The 22,371-nt window shown below is 41.5% G+C and overlaps 1 protein-coding gene across 1 annotated transcript; it reads left to right on the top strand.

Moving 5' to 3' along the window:
* Positions 1-229: 229 nt before the first annotated feature.
* On the top strand, positions 230-15,985 carry LOC141494411 (uncharacterized). The gene is made up of 6 exons (XM_074195563.1): positions 230-324; positions 904-1,020; positions 3,462-3,971; positions 6,347-6,498; positions 8,802-8,920; positions 13,219-15,985. The coding sequence occupies exons 1-6, from the start codon at positions 267-269 to the stop codon at positions 13,436-13,438; spliced, it is 1,176 nt and encodes a 391-aa protein (XP_074051664.1). The 5' UTR covers positions 230-266; the 3' UTR covers positions 13,439-15,985.
* Positions 15,986-22,371: the final 6,386 nt, after the last annotated feature.

Here is a 22,371-nt window from a genome sequence, read left to right as displayed (position 1 = left end):
TCCAGAGCCATAATTCTATAAGGGCTGCCCTGAACCTGAACAGTTTTCTCCCAGGGGACCTCACTGGAGATATCTATGCTCCAGTGACCATTCTTTGGGGTTGGCCCCTCTTGGCCCAAGGTTTACTTCCTGCTGTTCTGGCTGGGCCCCAATGAGAAGAAAGAGCACTGAGTAGTGTCTATAAATGTGCTACCTGCCTCAGAGTTCAGTACTCTGAGGAAGAGAGAGAGAGAGAGCGAGAGAGCGAGAGAGAGAGAGAACACAAGATGAACATAGATGATTATGAGAATGTTAGCCTAGGGAAGTCATCACCTTGGCCACTGGGTAAGTTTCTCCCAAATCTGTTTTTCCCATGGGGGTCTCCTTTTGCTCCCCACCACCTTCCACTGTTCAGAGGAATTTCTGGATTCAGGAAGCCATTCTATGCTCTAAGTTGGGGTCTCCGGGGGGAGGCAGGTGTAGGAATGATTTAGGGAGGGGACCAGCCTTTTGAAGATCTGAGTATCTGTTTGTTCTGCAGGAAAGATTTGATTGTTCTTAGCTTCTTCCAAGATGGGGCTGCTTGAGGTAGTGAGGTGTCTATGACCAGAGATGAGCAGATCTTTTCTGGGTTGTTTGAATGGGACCTGGGGTCAGGGGAGCTCTTGCAGGTACACAGGGCAAGCTCAGCACAAGGATGCTATCAATGCCACTATAGCTCTAACCCAATCTTCAATTTGCTCCATAAATATCCAATTTGGGCATAGTAGTTTACATGGCATCTCTCCCATTGGAATGTGAGCTCCTTAAAGGCAGAGGCTGGTTTGTTGTGTTTGTTTGTTTTTGTTTTGCCTTTGTCTTTCCAATCATATTAGTTAACTCATGGGTGCCTGTTGACTTGACAATGAACTCTCTCCCTCCCAGGACAGTTTCTCAGGATTGAGCCGCAGACAACTCACAGGACTCCAAAGATGGCCCGGGTGGCCCTGGTTCTTCTCACTCTGGCCTTGTTGGCCTCACTCACTGCTATCATTCTCCTTTGTAAGTTCCTGGGTAGTTTTGGGGTTGAGTTTCTTAGCCTTGCCATTTTTTTTTAGGTTTTTACAAGACAAATGGGGTTAAGTGGCTTGCCCAAGGCCACATAATTAGGTAATTAGTAAGTGTCTGAGGCTGGATTTGAACTCAGGTACTCCTGACTCCAGGGCCAGTGCTCTATCCACTGTGCCACCTAGCCGCCCAAGCCCTTGCCATTTTCTGGGGCCATTATTACTGGAATAATTATCTTGTTCCATCTCCTTGTCTCCAGGAAAGTTCTATTTAGAAACCATTCTAGATGACAAAAACATAATGATAATGATAATTGATATAGGCAAGTTACAATGAATGATAATAAGGAATTCCATCATTTACATTAATTGGGACCTGATTGCCTGGCACTTTAAGGTTTGCAAAGGGCTTTGCATATATTATCTAATTTGGTCCTTAAAGAGTGTGGAGGGTGCTACAATTATGCTCTATTTACAACTGAGAGATTAAATGACTTTTCTAGAGTGACACCAGTAAGTGTCCAAGGTTGGATTTGAACTCGGGTCTTCCTGCCTCCAAGTCTAGTGCTCTACCTTTGGCTCATTCTTTTTTTGTGTGTTTTTGTTTTTGTTTTTTTACATTTTTGCAAGGCAAACAGGGTTAAGTGACTTGCCCAAGGCCACACAGCTCGGTCATTAAGTGTCTGAGGGCAGATTTGAACCCAGGTACTCCTGACCCTAAGGCCGGTGCTCTGTCTACTGCACCACCTAGCTACCCCCCCCCCTTGGCTCATTCTTGATTCTTCTACATGTCTACAATAGTGACTGAAACTAACTGGCATCCTTAGATTTCTTAAATTTCTTAAAATTTTAAACATTTCTTAAAATGTTGATTGAGTGACTGTAAAGGGTGATGGGCTTGAAGTTCTTGGGTTCTTTTTTTTTTTTTTTGGCTTTACTCATTGCTCCCTGTAGAAATTTGGGCTGAGGTATCCATCCTCTTTGGATTTCAGCTTCCTTAACCATAGAATGAGAGGTTTGGGATAGATAAAGGATGATAAGACACTTATAGGTCATCAAGGGGGTGCCACAGGAAGACTCATCTTCAAGAGTTCAAATCCGACCTCTGACACTTACTAGCTGTGTGATCCTGGGTGGATCACTTGATTCTGTCTGCCTCAGTTTCCTCATCTATAAAATGAGCTGGAGAAGGAAATGGCAAACCAATCCATTATCTCTGCCAAGAAAACCCTAAATGGGGTCATGACTGAAATGACTCAATGCAACAAAAAACATTCATTATATTTGACATACAATCCTAGGATTTTATCTTATCTTTGTAGCTTATCTTTGGGGATGCAAATTTAAGTTTCTTGTGAAGCTTAAATACTATCTGGGAGTGATTACAAATATAGGCGAATGATGGCCAAGGAAGAGAGTTTTTGCTTGGAAGTCATAGGAATGACCTTTGATGTTGTTTCTACTTTAAATTTATGGTTCCAAACAGAATATTTCATCTTTCGGGAAGATTTGGTTACCAAGGCAACCATTCCAGTGGGTTTTATTTTCTATACTCAACCCCCATTTCTTTTCTACTGCTTTCAGAAAGAATTGTTTTTGGTGGGGGTGGGGGGTAGGAGCTGGCCCTGTGCTTTCATCAGGGTGGAACTCTCAGCATGGAAACTTCTTCTACTAATGCAGTCTGGAACTTCCTGTCTTTGAGAGTAGCATGACAAACTGAGAGGTAAATTGAGCTTCCCAAGGTCATGTAGCCAGTATATGTCAGAGGTGAAACCTGAGCCCCAGTCTTACTGCCCCCTAGACTGACTCTCCATCCACTGTGCCATCATGTTGTTCTGTTTGGGTGGGCTCGACTATTTCCTTTTGTGAAGAGAACGAGGTGAAAGAAGGAAGCTGACAGGTTCAAGTCATGTGGATCTTAAGTAGAAAATCTGTGTTTAATAATCATCTCTTGCCCTTTGGGGCCAAACTCTTGTTACCTGATGAAGTCTAGTCCTTGGCATGCTTGTCCAGGAAGGCCATGCAATGATGGAGTCCTATCAGTTCCATGCTCATTTTTCAGGATTTCAGTGGTTTTCATTTCCTCCTAGGGAACCTGACCTGGAAAGTGGTTGTTGACTTAGCAGACGAAACAACAGTGTTAATATACTTCAATGGTACAGATCTGATCCTGGAGGTATTTATGAGCCAGGACTGCAGGACAGAACACAGAAAATCAGGACTGGGGACTGAGGAGAGTAGAGACTGGGCAAGGGACCCAGTCAAGGTTTCTTGTCTTAAAGCTTGCTGAGGATGAAGTGTGGCCCCCTCCAAAATGAAGGAGCTAAAGGACTTCTGAACAAGTCAAATGTCCTAAAGTTCCCAGTGGTCTTTCCAATTTGCATTGTATCTCCTTGAAATCTAACCCTATCTGACCCTAACTTTTCAATGTATTAGATTTTCAGGTAGAAACCTGCACTAACTGTGAGAAGGCCCAGTGGAAGACTTGCCTGGATAATATAACCACCATGACTTCTGAAATCCAGATGTTAAGAAGTCTTCTGGAAAATACTAGGACTCAGACGTTAGAGACTGAGAAGACCAGGAATGGCTTGGAAGATGTCACAGTACCTAGTGTGGTCTTAGAAAAGCTAAAAGGTCATTTAGAGACCATGACTCTCTTCCCCGTCAGCATCCATCAGTGGCAGACCAGGAACTCTGCAGAGGAAGACTTACATGGAGGAGGACGTACAGTTTGGGAGGAGGGGAACCTACACTTTGGGAGGGTCACAGAGCCACCTGGAAGTCCATTCAAGGAGGCCCAGGAGTCTGGAGGGGTCACTGAGACATCTGGAGTCCATGTGAAGATGTTGCCAGCCACTGCTGAAGTTCAAACAGATGTGAAAATGTTAAAAGACCTTCTGGAGACAATTAATGCCTCCTACATTGCAGTGAGAGATGAGTATAGTATGTTTATGGGGTCCTGTGGGATTGGGGAGTTTCCTCCCATATTTACAGTATTTTAGCTCACGACAACAGTTGATATTTGCATAATGGCTAAAGGCTTAAAATGGACTTTTTTAAATGTCATCTTAATGGGCATGACTAATAGTAGCCTCATAGATTTAGATTTAGAATCGCAAAGGACTTTCATTGGTGGCCACCTAGCCATGGATAGAGTTATGGGTTTGCTGACAGGAAGACTCTCAAGTTTGAATCTTATTTCAAATACTTTCAGGCTATGTGACACTGAGCAAGTCATTTAATCTCTCTTGGCCTTGACTTCCTCCTTTGTAAAACGGGAATAATAATAGTACCGACCTATAAATTCAAATGAGATTACATACAAAATGCTTTGTAAATCTTAGAGTACTCTGATGTTAGGGAGATGATGCTGTGATGTACATACACATGACTGGGATTGGAGTGAGGGGATGTTGTGCAAAGTCACCAGTCTCTTTTTCCTCCAGAGCCATTTGGGTGCATTGGTCAGAGATGGCCCTGAATGTGAGCTATCAGGGTCAAATGATTTGGGATAGTTAGGTGATCTGGTGGTTAGAGCACTAGGCCTGAAGTCAGTAAGACCACAGCCCAGATCTGGTCTCAGACACTTTAATAGTTGTGTGACCTCAGGCAAGTCACTTAACCTTTTTTTTAGTTGTTTTTTTTTTGAAAGGCAATGGGGTTAAGTGGCTTGCCCAAGGCCACACAGCTAGGTAATTATTAAGTGTCTGAAACTGGATTTGAACTCAGGTCCTTCTGACTCCAGGGCTGGTGCTCTATCCACTGTACCACCTAGCCACCCCTACTTAACCTTTTGATATCTTAGCTGTTTGCTTGTAGTCTCCTCCATTAGACTATGGGTTCTTTGAAGGTGGAAGTTGCTTATACCTTCCTTCATATTCTTAGCATACTTAATGAATGTTAGTTAGCTTGACTTGCTTCTGATCCCAAATCCAAAACACTTTCCACTGAGACCCTCTGTATCATTGTCTGAATTTTATAAATTAGCTTAGACTGAGGAAGGTTAAATGAAATGCCTACTCTGTATTCTTCCTGCCTGGCCTAGTGACTGACATGTGTAAAACTAAATATTAACTTTAATTCTTTTTTTTAGACTTAATCAAATAGGCAAAGTCTTTGCAGGCTATAATCACGTCTGCAGAACGATCCTGAGGATTATTATCACCTCCCATCACAGAAGTAATGGGGACTAGGTGAGGTGATGCTTAACCTACCTCTTCAGGGAAATACCTGCCAATCAAGCTGCCAACTCAACCAGAAGAAGGCATACTTATAGAGTTTGAGTTGTTGGTTTTTTTGGGGGGGGGCAAGGCAATGGATTTAAGTGACTTGCCCAAAGTCACACAGCTAAGTAAGTATTAAGTGTCTGAGAATGGATTTGAACTCAGATCCTTCTGACTCCAAGGCCAGTGCTCTATCCATGGCACCACCTAGCTGCCCCAGAGCTTGAGATTTGCTCTGTTATCCTGTTATAAAAGACCCCGTCAGCCTTCACTCATAGCTTTTGGTCATGGAGAAAGGCCATTGATTCACTTTATTGCTTATTGCTAGCCTAATAAAAATCTTATCTCTCAGTTTTCCTTAATTTCCATGGTCATGCACAGAGTAGACATTTAATACAGTTTGGATGACTGACATTATAGTGACCATCAGGTATATGGAGAATTCTCATTGGGAAGAGGGATTAGACTTGTTCAGCCCTCTTATGTGCCAAATCCGGAGTATACAAAGTTCAAAATCCAGTAGAGGAGATAGCATGCAAACAACTAGGCAAAATACTCATAGGATAAAGGGGAGATAAGCAACAAAGGGAAAGCACAAATCTTACGGAGCTTTTAATTTTAATGAGGAGAGGGAGGGAAAAATGGGGAGCTACTGTTAGCTACTAATTATCAACTACTAATTAGCGACTTCAATTTGAATCTAGGTCCTTTCCAATGTCAAGTCTCTGCTGCTCTCACCATCACACTTTCCTGTCCCATCTTTAGGAAAAAGGTTTGGGACATACAACCTTCATGATTTGATACTTTCTGCAAGGACCACTGAGCCCAAGAGTTTATGGATCCAGCTGAGCCTACCTCTTTCAACAAGCTTTGATCAAATATTCATTGTATTTCAGACTTTGAGCTAAACTACTTTCCCTATCATTTCCCTCCCAGAGATCTAAGGTATCTCCTACAGTCTCATCCAATGGATGACATAATATTCTTATTCCTGAGGACCTGTAGGGCCAGGGAAGGTAGGACTGGTACCCTTCTCCACCATTGGTTGTCATTTTTCTTTATGTCCTTGATTTTTCTCCTCTTTTTTCTCCTCAGGGACCATCCTAACCCTCTCCTCCAAGGGCTGGCAGTTCCACAGAGGAAACCTTTACTATTTTTCCCCCAAGAAAACATCCTGGCATGAGGCTGAAAAGTTCTGTGTATCATTGGGGTCTCATCTAACATCTGTGACCTCAGTGGAAGAACAGGTTAGTTCTCCCAACCCTGATTCATAGTAAGACTTGAGAGAATGAATGGGCTAAGGAATCATTCTTTTCTAAAAAAAAATTTATTTAAGGCAATGAGGTTAAGTGACTTGCCCAAGGTCACACCACCAGGTAATTATTAAGTGTCTGAGGTCAGATTTGAATTCAGGTCCTTCTGACTCCAGGGCCAGTGTTCTATCCACTGCGCCACCTAGTTGCCCCAAGGAATCCTCATTCTTCAAGGTGCTCACCTCTTGGAAAGGGTTTGCCTAAATCTAGAGGAGGGTAACTCAAATGGTCAAGATGCTTGAGCCATATGAGGGAATTCATTGGAAGAACTGAAAAGGCTTACTCGGGAGAAGGGAAAACTAAGTGGTGAGCAGCAGCAAGGCATGGCCCAGGCTGATTCTCACGCATAGAATGTATTCTCTCATCTCTGCTTCTTAGAACCCTTGATTTTCTTCAAAACTCAGCTTCAGAGCTTCAAGCATAAGAAGACTTGAATCCATTTCTGTTCTTTGCCTTTTGCTCATTCCTCCCTCAATTATCTTGGATTGATTTACTTTATACTTTTATGAATACATGTTGTCTCCCCTAATAGAATATAAACTCCCCAAGGGGTTATTTACCTTTGCATGTCCATTGCTTAGGGCATGCCTACACATAGTTATTGTTTGTTCTTCGTTTTGGAAAAAGATCAGGAGTTCAGGGAAGTGATATCATGACAGACAAGTGAATTGGATTTGAGTGGGGGAGACTATGCTAAGTCACTTTATACCAGAGACATTTGGATCCAGTGGCCATATATGAAACAAGACAATTGGAGAGTTCCCTGGATGCAAGGCAATCAGAGTTAAGTGACTTGACCGAGGTCACACAGCTAGTAAGTGTCCTATGTCTGAGACCAGATTTGAATTCAGGTCCTCTTGACTACAGTCGGTGCTCTATCCACTGTGTCACCTAGTTGCACATGCTTGTTCATTGACTCATTGATTGATATGATAGCTATCTTTATTTTTATTATCTATATTTGAAGGGTTTCTTGTGGAAGAGGGCGCAGTCTCATTCTGCTCAGCCCTAGAATCAATGGGTGGAAGGTGCAGAGAGACGGAGCTAGGCTTGATGTCCAAGCTACCTTCTCAACAATTGGAGCTATCCTGGAATGAAGAGGATTGATCTGCTTAGTGGCTAAATGAGATCACATGAAAAACATGTTGCAAACATTAGCACGCTATAGAAATGCCGGTTGTGTTATTGTGGGTGTGGTCTTCCTCACTGGAGAACTTGACATAGAAGCTGGATGACCACTCCTCAGTAAAGTTGGATATGGGTTGGATTGGTCACCAAACCCCGAAATGTTGTGGTTTTGCCATTTGTTGAAGGATTCAATGTTGCTTTGAAGGGGCTTTCCTCATGGTAAAGGTGGGATGAGACCAGAGAGACCACCCTCGTCCTAAAGGAAGTCTATGAGTATTTAACATGATCCATAGCTCACACCTGCTCTGGTTCTCTAGAGTAGTCATCTCAAAGCTTTCTGGCTATGCACTCTTATCAGCAAGGCATTCCTGAGCCTGTACCCCCAATAAATACATATTTATTTACATATAAATTTCAGATTCTTACCATTAAGTAGACAGCTAGTGGTTGAAGCAATTAAATGACTTTGTAGATGGTGCATGGGACTTGAAGTCAGGCAGATCTGAGTTCAAATGCAGTATGATTCTGCATAAGTCATTTAACTCCTGTCTGCCTCAGTTTCTTCAACTGTAAAATAAGGACCATAATAAAACCTACCTCCCAAGGTTGTTGTGAGGATTAAATGAAATAAAATTTGTTAAGCTCTTAGTATCTAGTAGGCACTCATGAATACTTTCCCCTTTCCTGTTAAATTATTATTACTTATATATTATTGTATACTCTGAAGCATAACAAAAGAGAAATTTTCAAGGGATTGTATAAAGGAGAACTAAATGACATTTTAAGCAAATTTTATAAATTTTACTTATGAATAAAGCATCACCCTCAGTGTATGCTAGCAATAGAACCAGAACAGGAACAATTTTGGGAACTATGAATGAATGCATGGATTCCATTCTTTTCATTTATTCATTTATTTGCTCATTTATTCACTCAAAGAGAGCCAAAAAGGCTGCTGTGGCTACAAACGCCCTGAATAACGGTGCCATTTTACTCAGTTCTAACCTTTGATATTTATATTACATTCCTGCCTTGGAGCCCATTGCCCACCCCTTAGGTGACTTCCCTTGATGTCTGCCTTCATCGCCTTTGTGGTCATTGTGTTCTAGGAGTTCCTTTTCAAGAGGACCAGGGGTGTCCCCCACTGGATTGGTCTGACCAACTCAGATACTGAGGACAACTGGCAGTGGGTCGATGGGACACCCTATGATAAGGCCATCAGCAGAAGGTGAGTCTATGGCTGTCACCCTTTTGTCCACATCCTTGCCTACACAAGCTCAGAGAGATTCTGAAAGTTTTTCTTGGGGGTCAAGCTTGAGGAAAGATGAGATCTTCCTGTAAACATTCAGCTCTCAGACTCATTGTCTCCACAACCCCTCTGAATCATTCATTCACTCTCTTACCTCTTCCCTAGCATTGAATGAACATGAGCCTCTCCGTAGAGGTCATGTCTTTTTTTTTTTTATCTCCACAAATCTCTGGCATTGCCATAAATCTCATGCACCTATTGTCTTCTCTTCTCTCTATTCATGAAACCACTGCCCTTGGGTGGATTCTTTTAACCTCTCACCTGGTCCTCATAGGTCTTCCTGATTCCATTTTATCCCTATCTATGCTTTGCCAGGTTACCAATTGAAGTAAGCACAAAATTAAAAAATTAATACAATCTTCGCCTATTTTTCTGTAGAGAATGTAACAGTTTTGAGGGCAGAGAGCAATTCTATTAGTTCTAAATAATGTCTGTTAATGGGGGACCTGAACTCTTCAGGGATAGGTAGGTACTCATTCATCTTGGGGAGGTCAATCTCTAATCAGCCAATTTCATTTCATCTCTTTGGATCACTCTCCTTAGTCAAAGAAAAACAGAAGAAAAGTATTAACTGAACAGATCTGCCTTCTTGCCTCAGATCTACCCTACCCAGTTTCCTTTTCATTTTCAGCTTTTCTTGCTTGCTTCCCTTTAATCTGAACTTTTTGGACATTTTCCTTAATGAACCATACCCTGCCTTTGTATTGACTTCCTTTTACCTGCCCTTTCTCCTCTCTTCTGCATTTTAAAAAATTACCTTGAGCATCCACACTTGTTTTTTCCAACCAAATTCATCTTTCCTTTCCTTTCCTTTCCTTTCCTTTCCTTTCCTTTCCTTTCCTTTCCTTTCCTTTCCTTCCCTTTCCTTTCCTTCCCTTCCCTTCCCTTCCCTTCCCTTCCCTTCCCTTCCCTTCCCTTCCCTTCCCTTCCCTTCCCTTCCCTTCCCTTCCCTTCCCTTCCCTTCCCTTCCCTTCCCTTCCCTTCCCTTCCCTTCCCTTCCCTTCCCTTCCCTTCCCTTCCCTTCCCTTCCCTTCCCTTCCCTTCCCTTCCCTTCCCCTTCCCTTCCCTTCCCTTCCCTTCCCTTCCCTTCCCTTCCCTTCCCTTCCCTTCCCTTCCCTTCCCTTCCCTTCCCTTCCCTTCCCTTCCCTTCCCTTCCCTTCCCTTCCCTTCCCTTCCCTTCCCTTCCCTTCCCTTCCCTTCCCTTCCCTTCCCTTCCCTTCCCTTCCCTTCCCTTCCCTTCCCTTCCCTTCCCTTCCCTTCCCTTCCCTTCCCTTCCCTTCCCTTCCCTTCCCTTCCCTTCCCTTCCCTTCCCTTCCCTTCCCTTCCCTTCCCTTCCCTTCCCTTCCCTTCCCTTCCCTTCCCTTCCCTTCCCTTCCCTTCCCTTCCCTTCCCTTCCCTTCCCTTCCCTTCCCTTCCCTTCCCTTCCCTTCCCTTCCCTTCCCTTCCCTTCCCTCCTTCCCTTCCCTTCCCTTCCCTTCCCTTCCCTTCCCTTCCCTTCCCTTCCCTTCCCTTCCCTTCCCTTCCCTTTCCTTTCCTTTCCTGTTTTTGTAGGGCAGTGGGGTTAAATAAATTGCCCAAGGCCACACAGCTAGGTAATTAGTAAGTGTCTGAGGTCAGATTTGAACTTAGGCCCTCCTGACTCCAGAGTCGGTGCTCTATCCACTGCATCACTTAGTTGCCCCCATCTTTCCTTTTCATGAGAGCTATTTCCTCCGGGGCTTCAGAATTTGATTTCTGAAAGCAACTTGACTTGTAATATTTGAGTCTGTGGGAAGAAGCCACATGTGGGTCTGAGTATGAGAAAGTGACAACTGACTTCAACGATTTGAAAGATTTGTTTATTCTGACAGACCTCAGTGGGTAGAACAAGGAGGAAACAAATTCCAGGTTGAAATCAGAAAAACATTCCTTAATCATTAGAATGAATATGGCAGTCTGGCTTAAACTCTGATTGCCTGGCATCCAGGACCATCTCCAGTCATTCTGATTCATATCTGGCCCCTGGACCCAGATGGTTCTGAAGTAGAAAGTGAGGCTTAGCATAGCCCCCCCCCCCCTCACTCAAATCCAATTCCCTTTCTTTTCATGGCACCCCCTCCCTAATGTCATGGTCTTCTTTAAAGAAGAAGGACAAACATCATCATAAAAAACATATTTGATGTTGTGCAGAATCATTTCATAGCATTTTTCATTTTTCTCTTATTTATTTTTTTTTTGTGATGAAATAATCCCATTTTGCCTCTAAGTGGAATTTTCATCTGGTCCTGGTTCTTAGTTTTTTTTTTTAATTTCCCGACTCAATAACCTTTAAATGATTGAGTTGGTGACACAATGCACCAGCTTCACCACCTCCCCTAACCATTCATTTCTGGTGCACACTGTGACCAGACATGCTTCTTTTATGCCTCAGCTGAAAGCATTTACAAGATCTGATTATCTGCATCACTAGAGTAGTTCTTGTTCATTCTGGAACAGAAAAGGCTTGGCTGGGGCCTGGGATGTTGCCATGGTGACAAGCTTCCCATTGCCAGCCTCTCCTCCTGGGACCTCCATTGCTGCCTTGGCTAGCCTCCTTTTTTTTTTTTTTTCATTTTTGGGCATCTTGTGGCCATGTCTGCCCTGCTGTCCCCCAATCGGCCATCTGGTCTACAAGTCACTCTGGCGGTACCAGGATGGCTGAGACTTGTCCTCTCAACAATAGTGTCCCTGTGGGACCGGAAGGGGAGAGCAGAGATTTGGGGCCAGAGGAGGCCAAATGAGATTTGGAGGCTTCCTGAAGCATCCATTTAATTCAGTTTAATTCAACAAACACTTATAAGCTCCTACGTTACAAAAAAGCCAGTGAAAGAGTACCTTCCCCCAAGAAATCTCCATTCTACTGGGGAGAATCAACATGTCTACAGATAAATGGAATATAAGCTATGTTATTTAAATATTTATGTTTATAAATACTTGTGACTTAGTAGTTAGAGGATCAACTTTGATTCCAGGGGGATCTGGATTCAAAACTCATCTCTAACTTTTCAGTTCTCTAGAGACAACTGGTGGTGCAGCAGATAGAGAGCACTAAACCTGGAATCAGGAAGACTCCAGATACTTATTAGTTGTGTGACCTTGGGCAAGTCCCTTAAGCTTTGTCAGCCTCATTTTCTTCAATTGTAAAATGGGAACAAAAATGGCACCAACTTTACAAGGTAGGTGTGAGGATCAAATGAGATAAGATTTTTAAAGGTTTTAGCCCAGTATATAAATGATTCCCTTCTGTGCCCCTCAGAATCACACAGGTGATATGCAACAGAGATGGACAAGGTTTCCTGTCCTCAGGATTCAATATTCACAAAATAGTATTTTAGTCATTTCTGACTCTTTGTGACTCCATTTGAGTTTTCCTGATAAAGATACTAGACTAATTTGCTATTTCTTTCTTTAGCTCAAATGAGGAAATTGAGGCTAACAAGGTGGAGTGACTTGCCCAAGGTCACACAGTTAATGAGTGTCTGAGGTTGGATTTGAACTCGTGAAGATTCATCTTCCTGACTTCAGGCCAGAACTCTATGCGCTATGGTGCCATCTAGCGACCTTGCAGATGCTTAATGATGGTTTGCTGTTTTGAATTGAATTCAATCTTTCAATCTCCTTTACAGGAAGTTGCTACTTCCTTAGGCCTTCTGACCTTATTCATAGTAAGAACATTGAATTCATCCATCCATCTCTTGTGTCAAAAACATTGTATTTTAAGTCAAATTAACGTTTGTGGATGGTTCAAAAGATGGGTTATTCTCAGCATTGTCTGCCTCTCTTTCTACTATTCAGGTGTTGGGAAACATGGAAGAGCCTCCATGGAATCCTTTTCTTCATTTCTTGGCTTACCACAGACAAAGAATTCATGTTCAAGTAGCCAGCTTCCTAGTGACCGTAGATTTAGAGCTTTGAGGGGACCTAAGGTCTTTCTACTTCAAACCTCTCATTTTATAAAGAAATGGAAGCTCAGAGAGGGATTGAATAACATTAGTATAGCTAAAGAGTGACTCACCTCACTCCCAGTTGAGGAAACTTCTCTGGATATCATGATGGTGGATCCTCACTCTACAGACCCTGGAGGTGTAGTTTTGAAGACCTCAGAATTACCTCTGAGCCATATTGAAGAATCAGACAACTTACAGTTTGGGTCCCCAGAATGAGTTTGCTCTTTTAAACATTTTATTCTATTTCTTCAGGTTCTGGATAAGAGGTCATCCACAATCCTGGAAGATGGGAGACAAGTGTGTGGAGATGCGGGTCAAGACCCTGAGGTCGTGGAATGATAGAGACTGTCAGGGTCTTCTCCAGGGGATCTGTAAAAAAGTTCTTAAGAGGTTTGAAGAGGACCTGGATGTAGCTCAAGGGGCAGGATTTGAATCAGATGCCAGTGGCCCATCCTCAGAAAGAGGAGAATAAAATGGGCTGTCCTTTCTCTTCCCACCTTGGCAGAAGCCAAGATGCTGCAGTTAAGAGGCCAGCTTCATGGTCCCTCTGACTTGGCATGGGGCCTTTACATTGTCAGGTCCCGAGGACACAAAATTCACTTTGCTTTGCTAGTTTATATTTTGCCCTTTGAGGCACAACTCTTAAGATAGGGAGTCTGAAGCTCCGAAAATGTCCCCAACTGGAGCTTGGTTATGAGAAGAATAAGAAATGACCTGATTCCTTGTGTGGAATGGGGTAGGAATGTGTATGTATTTATGTGGAAAGGAAGAATTATCTTTATTTCCATTTTACTCTGAAACTCTAGGGGGTGGGGGAGTAGAAGACAAAGAATAAATTTAGAGAATGCCCAGCATTTATCTTTATGGAGCTTACAATCTAATAGGGAGATGATGATAAGAAAAATACTAGAAATAATTTTACAGATGAGGAGACTGAGGCAAATAGAGGTTACATGACTATCTCAGAGTCACACAGAACACACTGAAGGCAGAAACATAGAAAGGGAGAATGCATAGTCTTACCTGGCAAATGTATTAGAGTGGGGGCAAAACAAAGTGGTGCGAGGTACTAAGTGGGAGAGGAGGGCTTTTCAAGAAAGTTTCATGACCAATGGAGAACTTTTCCTGACAATATCATGAATTGGACTACCCTAGAGGTCTTTAAGCCAAGATGGAATGACCACTTGTCAGAGATGGTTTTTGTGATAGAGATTTCTAGCTCCTGAGTCCATTGACCTAGATGTCCTCTGAGGTACCATCCAGTCACAGAATTTTATAACTAATTCTGGGAGTGTATCTTAGTGATTAGGTGGTTAAGTCTAATATCCAGGACAAGATACATGGGAAATTCAATTCAAATCAAAGAGAGATTTGAATTGGGGAGATATCAAGAATTCTCAGAGTTGAATGGGTTAATTAATTCTAATACCCTCTTTGAAAACTTTTTTGAGAAAACATCTTCTGAGAAAAGGACCCTGTGGGGTAGTTGAGGATGCTCAATATATAGGTAATGGAACTGAAATTCAGAGAGGGTTTTTCCAGGGTCACATGGCTGTAAAAAAATCTGGGGTAACATTTGAAGTGGGGCTTTCTAACTCCAAATCCAACACTTATTTTATCTATTACACTATACTCTGAGACAACATATATAACTCTTGTTATTCCCTCCTAAGATCCCCTATCCTAATGATCTTTGAAATTGTATTTTCTTGTCATATTGTTGTACTAACTCATTGGATCTTGTAGTCCACTAAGACCCCACAGATCATCTTTACATGAATGGTTTTCAAACCACACCTTCTACTATACAGTATTTCTGTGGCTGATTTTTGGAATTTGACTTTAGGGAATTTTTATTCAGGCAGAGGGTGGGTTTGTGATTCTGAGATTCCAACTGATTACTTTATGTTTTTCCCCCTGAGGTCCCTTTCAGCCTTTTGAATCTTTAAATTCAATTCATGTCACTTCAATTGAAGAAGCTTTGATTAAACAGACTATTGTGATAAGGAAGATTCAAAGATTTAATCCAAAGAGTAAAGAAGAAACAATCCCTGAGGTCTCCAGGGAGCTCACAGTTTTTAGGGGGTTCAATTCAATTTATTTCAATAATCCTTATTAAGCATCTAGTATATGCCAAACACTATTATAACTAAATGCAAAAGAAAGGTGTACACTGATTTTCTATTTATCTTCCCTAGAATTACGGAGATGGAAAGGAACCTATGATAGGTGGGTCCTATAGACTTCAAAAAATTCAGGGTTCAACTGGCATCAAAAAAGTCAGATCCTATAATGTAATTTCCTTGAAGACAAGAACATTTTTAGTTTCCATTATTGTTTCTCTAACATTTAGCATAATATCTAGCAGGTAGTAAGTTCTGAATGGATGATTTTGGAAGTGAATTGTAGTTTGAGTAATCATTTCCCTGCAAAGTTTGTAATTTTCCTGATTCCCTATGCTGGAACTCTTTCTCCTTTAAAACTGTGAATGAATAATTGAATGAATGAATGAATGAATGAAAAAAGCATTTATTAAATGCTTGTAAAGTATAAGGATAGAAATATAAATGTAAGTTGGCCCCTATTCTCAAGGTACTTAACTTCTAAACATGTAGGCTGGGGAAGGGTATTTTGGCTTGGCAAATGGAATGGGGAGTGGAGCCATAAGAAAGTAGACTTGGCACACCCTTTCCAGTAGCAATGATGATATTGATATGATTATGGTTCTAGAATTGGAAAGTATGTGGGAAGAGGGTAAGGTGACTGACAAGAAGATGGTGATGGTGTATGTTTTTCATTATAATGATCATTTATGGAGTTATCTATTTGTCTCATTCTCCCTCTCTTCTCTAGTAGAATATAAGTTTCTTGTGGACAAGGACTGTTGAAGTTTTTTATCTCCATATCCTAACTAGAGCAGTAACTAGAACACAATAGGCACTTTGTGACTATTGAGTTGAATTTAGCCCCTCTACATTTAAGTACTTGGTTTTAAACATCATTTTGGCTTCAAAAATCCATCATCTGGAAAGTTTTAGGTATTTCAATATTGACTTGGCTGATCTTTGTGGAGATCATTCAACAAGAGATCTGATAGGAAATAAATATTTGTCTAAGCCAGAAGGATCATGGGAGGCAGAAACCTTTGTTGACAGAAGAAATTTGGAAATTTTGCTCTCCCCAGAGAACATACAGGGGTGAGATACACAGCAGTTGTTAACCAATGGAAAGGAAGGATATGGCTTCTCAACAATCAATAGAATCATGAGCAGTTGGAACCTGATCTGACTCATTGATGCAGTTAAGGAGTGATCTTTCTGCACAGATTTGCCATTGGCCTGAATACACACCATGGGATATGGTGAAGTTATCCTCTTTCCCTCTGTTCCCCCCCCCCCCTTGAAATTGTTTGACCAGTTGGCATTGATGCCCTTGAGAGTTTGATACTCTATTTGAAATTTGGTTATTTATTATGTGTGTTTATGTGAGGTACTTTGCCTCCAAATTGTCTCCAATTAAATATAAATTGATTTGTGTTCAGTTCACCACAGTCATCTTGTAGATAGCTGAGCTGATTGGCAGATGTGTTAGCAGGCTGACCTTTGGAAATCACGCTGGGGCATCCATGTTGTCAGTCAACTTCTTTCACCGTGTTTGTATTTGAGAAGCAGATACACCAAGAAGTGGGAGAGTCAGTCAAAAGTCATGTCTAGTTTATGGGGTGGGATCTGATCACGCCCTTGGACAGCTACCCTCTATGTTGGTTCCCAAAACTGCTTCAGTTATGCACTTCTTAGTTCTCTTAATGCTGCTACCTTTCTCTTGGAATGATCTCCACTACACCGCTTCTGTATTTAGAATGCATTTGATTATTTGTATTGTGCCTCCTGTTAGATTGTGAGCTCTTCTGGAGGTTCTGTTTTTCCCTTTCCTTTCTTTGTCTCCCTAAGGCTTGTCACAATTAGCCAGGCAGTTAATAAATACTTGTTAACTTAAATTTTGATGCCTAGGATCCAGAAAATGCAGCAGAAAACAGTAAGGACATCACAGTCAGCAGCTGCTTCAACAAAGGTAATCAATAAATTTATGACTAAAGAAGACATTGTGCTAATGATGGGTGGAAGGTATAGGCTACAAAAGAGGAAGAATATGGTCCTACTTTGACAGAGCTTAATATTGTGAATGACCCCTTCAGTCTTGAGTAGTCATAGCCTTCCTTTCCACCAGCTGATTATTGCTGTGTAGCTTTCTCACCCTTGTATGTTTTCTGGGGAGAGCAACACACACACACACACAGACACACAAAATGTGTGAATCTACACAATGTACACAGGGGAAAAAAGTCAAGTGAGGCAATATAGCATTGTCAAAGCAGAGGAAGGAAGGAAACTGAATGCCCATGTTTATGGACTCAAAGAGTTGTCTGGAACACTGAGAGGTGTTGAGGGACTTGAACTCAGGTCTTCCTAATTTAGACCCAGGACCTCTACATTGGTGGTGTCATAGTGTACCTGGAATCTAGAAGACCTGAGTTCAAATTCAATCTCAGAAATTTTCTAGTTGTGAATCCTGGGCAAGTCACTTCACTCTGTTTGCCTCAGTTTCCTCATCTGTACATGAATTGAGAAGGAAATGGCAAACCACTCTGTTATTTTTGTCAAGAAATTTACAGTGAGGTCATGAAGAATCAAATAGGATTGAAAACCAACTGAAAACCAGCTTCCTCATTTGGAGGCCAGCTTTCCCACCATGCTATGCTGCCTTTTCTTAAATATGCCAATTTTCCTCCTCCTCTTTCTGCACACTTAGCAGTTTATAAACTGTAATGGTCAAAAATAAATTACAAAAAAAAAAAACGTAAAAGTGCTTACAAAACTGGAGGAGAACCCAGGGACATTTACTTTGTTATTTTTATTTTTTCCAGTTACATGTATTTTTCAACTTTCATGTTTTGTAAGGTTTTGAGTTCCGCATTTTTCTTCCTCTTCCTACTTTCTCTCCCTGCCAGTAATCTGATGAGGGTTGGACACGTACAATAATGTAAACCATATTTCCAGATTAATCATGTTGTGAAAGAAGAATTGGAACAAAAGGGGGGAAAAACTTAAGAAAGGAAAAATATACAAAAAATTTCAAAAGTGAAAATATTCTACTTTGGTCTGGATTCAGATAGATCTTTCTCTGAATGTGAATGGTATTTTTCATCACACGTCTTTTAGAATTGTCTTTTATATGGTATTGCTGAGAAGAACTAAGTCTATCATAAATGATCATACTTCTGAAGTCAAATTTGAACTCAGGTCCTCCTGACTCCAGAGTCAATGCTCTCTCCACTGTGCTGCTTAGTCGTCCCCTACTCATGGTTTTCACATTCATATACCACAATTTGTTCAGCCAGTCTTCAGTTGATGGGCTTCCCCTTAATTTTCAACTCTTGGCCATTATAAAAAGAACTACTATAAATATTTTTGTACACATGTGTCCTTTTGCTTTTCTTAATAACCTTTTTGGGATACAGATCTAGTAGTAATATTGTGGAATCAAAGGGTCTGCATGATTTTATTGTTCTTTAGGTGTAGTTACAGAAAGACTGAATCAATCCACAACTCCACCAATGCATTACTATCTCAGTCTTCCTCCCTCCCCTCCAACATTTAGTATTTCACTTTTCTGTCATGGTAGTCAATCGGATAGGTGTCAGATGGTACCTCAGAGTCATTTCTTTAATCAACAATGGCAGAGTATTTTTTCATATGACTATAGATAATTTTAATTTCTTCACCTGAAAACTGTCTGTTCATATTCTTTGACCATTTATAATCAGGGAATTACTTGTATTTTTATGAATTGAATTTAGTTCTCGATGTATTTTAGAAATGAATCCATTGTCAGAGACACTAGTTTTAAAAAAATTTCTGCATGCCTTCTAATTTTGGTTACATTGGCTTTCTTTGTGCAAATTTTTTAAATTTAATGTAATCAAAATTGTCCATTTTGTACTGCTCTTACTCTCTTATGTGGTCATAAACTTCTCCCATTTCCATCGATCTGACAGATAAGTGATTCCTCATTTTCCTAATTGCCTCAGATATCATCCTTTATGTCTAAATCATGTACCCATTTCGACTTCATCTTGGTATAGAGTGTGAGATGTTGACCTATACCTGATTTCTCTTATATTATTTTCTAGTTTTCCCAGCAGTTTTTATTAAATAATGAGTTTTAAACCCAGGAGCTGGAGTCTTTGGGTTTATCAAACAACAGATTGCTATAGTAATTTATTTGTTTCTTTTGTATCTAATTTATTCCACTGCTCCGGCATTCTATTTCTTAGCCAGCATGAAGTAGTTCGATGATTGCCTCTTTATAATATAGTTTTAGACCTTGGGAGTACCCAGGGGCTGGTGCTGGGGTGGATCTGGATGGGTCAAGCAGTCTAAGTCTCTGGTGGGGAGGAGGTCAATGACCAGGTTCTTTGGTGGGGAGGGGAGTGGGGCTGGTATCCTTGTGGATGGCTGGATGAGATGGTCTGTCCCACTTCTGAATGTAACAGGGGTTAATTCAACCAATCAGAAAGCATGTATTAACCAGGCATTTTACTAAGCTCTGGCCATACAAAGGAAAAGCACCAGCAGATCCTGCCCTATTGGAACTTAGAGTCTAACGTCATCCTGCACTTCTTTTTAGCTTCCTAAAATTGCCTTTTTTTCAAGATTAATTATTTGGGGGACCTTCTACTGTGTATGAAGATTTTTGGAAACAAAGTAAAGTTCTTTTCCACACCCTTTACAACTGTGTAGAAATCAGTGATATCTTTTTTCCTTAGCTTTCCTTATCTTTAAGATAGTAAGAGTTGGCACAGCTAGGTGGTGAAGTGGCCCTGGAGTCAGGAGGACCTGAGTTCAAATTCGACCTCAGACACTTAACAATTGCCTGTGTGACCTTGGGCAAGTCACTTAACCCCATTGCCTTAAATAAATAAAATTTTAAAAAAAGGTAGTGAGAGTTTACCTTCTTTTCATTGGGTCCCCACAAGAGTGTGGAAGATTATGGGTACTTCAAGGTTCTGCCAGCCTAGTATCTAAGCCTTGCCAGGTAATACCAACCTCTGAAGGATTATTGTTAATTCAAGAACCAACCCAGCTAAACTTGGTGAAGAATAATATTTTTTCCCAATCTTTTGGGAGATTTTTGCTTCTGTCTTAGGCTGGCATCATCTTCAGTTCTGTAGAACCTCCGTTAACCTATTCTAGAGTCTCCAGAGTCAGGGATTTCTTGCTCTTTTTTTTTTTAGGGTTTTTGCAAGGCAAATGGAGTTAAGTGGCTTCCCCAAGGCCACATAGCTAGGTACTTATTAAGTGTCTGAGGTCGGATTTGAATTCAGGGACTCCTGACTCCAGGGCCGGTGCTCTATCCACTGGGTCACCTAGCCACCCCCCCCCCCCCGCTCTTTTTTTTTTTTTTAATCAAGAGTTTTGGCTTCATGTCCTGGATCCCAGAGGTCCTCTTCAATAGATTCTTTGTACAATGCTGTTTTTACAAAGTCAGCTCTGGACACATTGGAGGGGTGGATCAAGGGCCTGGACCGAGCTTCAGAATCTTACCCTTTGGTTCTCATTCTCCCTTTTCTTTTTTCCTTCAGCCCCTGGCATGGGGATTTGACCAACCCAGGGCATAATGACCTTCAGACCTTTCTTTCAGTGCAACAGTTCCCAGTATCTTTTGTCTAATTTTCCTCTTTGCCTATTTTTTTCTTTGTCTTTTGACCAGTTAATAGGAATTTGGCAATTTTTTGGAGTGCATTTCAATAGGAAGGATAATACTTTTCCAGGGGCGATCTGTGAACGTTTCATTAGGATCTGCATGTACAGCTATGATTACTCTCAGGTGATACAGTTCTTGGAACAATTTCTTCTGCCAAATTCTTGTTCATAGGGTCCACTGATGAAAGAAATTGCTGAAATTCAGAAATGATTTATAATATTTGAAAACTACTTGGCAGAGTCCCTGGAGAATAAGAGGTATTTAATAAGTGCTTATTCCCTTCCTCTTCTCCCCCATGTAGGAGGGCAAAAGTTGCTCATTCCTTTGATTAGCAAAGAAAAGGTCAAATCTGTTCGAAAGGTGCCCATTAGCGTCTGGGTGTTATTCATATCAGAATGTCAGATAGGAGTGACCTGGTCAACATTTTAAATCCCATTCTGGCTCAGAAGCTACTTATAGAAATTTTTTTCTCTCTATTCTGAAATCAAAGGTAAACAAGCAAACTTCATTTTGTCAGATCTAAAACCCATTAGCAAAGGTATTCTGATTGCTGAATTTTTCATAATGTCACCATTAAAACACATTTTCATTGTTATTCCAAAATGATTCATTAGCTTTTAAGCCTTCGTTGCCATTCTCACCAGTCAAGGCTCCTGAGCAGCCATATTCCCCCTGCCTGTGGCCCCTAGAATTGTACAGCTGTTGTCTTTTGTCTTTTTAAAAATTTTTATTTACTGACGGCAATGGGGTTAAGTGACTTGCCCAAGGTCACACAGCTAAGTCATTATTAAGTGTCTGAGGCCGGAGTTGAACTCAGGTTCTCCTGACTCCAGGGCCTGTGCTCTATCCACTACGCCAACTAGCTGCCCCTGTTTTCTGTCTTTTATGTGCTTGGGATGGTCTAGAGATAGTTCAGACCCTAGCTGTGGGTCCATGAGCTTAGACAGCCTACCAGGCCTTGCAGCATCTGCCATCCTCACCCATAGCTACGATGTCCCACTTTCTTAGTACTTGAAGGTTCCTGAACAGAACCATTTATGGTTGCTGTAACTGGAGGGGCTTGAGCTTCCTACTCTGTTTTCTTGGGGGTGGGGAGGGGTTCTCTTTATAGCTGTCTGGCCTCTAGACTGGACCCAGAAGCCTGGAGAGGAAGGATAACTCTCTGAAGGCATTCAAGGTCCCACCCCACTCCCAGATGAATAATTCTTAGGAGGCAAAGAGTGAAACAATGCCTTGTCCTGGCCATCATAATTCATTGGGCAACCCTCAGGCCTCCCTAGCTTTTCCAGTCTCTTCCCCAGGGTCATTACCCTCTTCCCAGGCTGCTGACTGACTCTCTGGACCTTGAGTCACTTTTCTGGGCTGCCCTTTTCTTTCCTTGGAGGCTCTTTTTGGGAACCAAAATGGTCTTTTCTAGAATTTGTTCAGAGTCCTCTAGATTCACTGGTCAAAAGGCAAAGCTGTCAACACTGCCCTGTAATAGGGCCACTCCTGGGGTTCGTAAAGTTTATTGATGGAAGGGATCAGTTCCTCAGATCCTTTCCATTTGGACAGGAGAAAACTGAGAGCCTTTTATTTGCCAGTAATAATATGAGAGAAATGCAATTATTTTATGTATGTTTAATCATGTGTATATCACAT

Source organism: Macrotis lagotis, chromosome 1 (assembly GCF_037893015.1).
Source record: "Macrotis lagotis isolate mMagLag1 chromosome 1, bilby.v1.9.chrom.fasta, whole genome shotgun sequence".
NCBI classification, from domain to species: domain Eukaryota; kingdom Metazoa; phylum Chordata; class Mammalia; order Peramelemorphia; family Peramelidae; genus Macrotis; species Macrotis lagotis.
Note: the sequence above shows the minus strand (reverse complement) of the source record. Positions and strands in the feature narration are given on the sequence as shown.

Bases quoted from the DNA above. Each gene is read 5' to 3' on its own strand.
- LOC141494411 (XM_074195563.1), top strand. From the start codon at position 267: ATGAACATAGATGATTATGAGAATGTTAGCCTAGGGAAGTCATCACCT. The intron at 1,021-3,461 runs GTAAGTTCCTGG...TCAATGTATTAG, and splicing joins CACTGCTATCATTCTCCTTT to ATTTTCAGGTAGAAACCTGC. The intron at 6,499-8,801 runs GTTAGTTCTCCC...ATTGTGTTCTAG, and splicing joins TGACCTCAGTGGAAGAACAG to GAGTTCCTTTTCAAGAGGAC.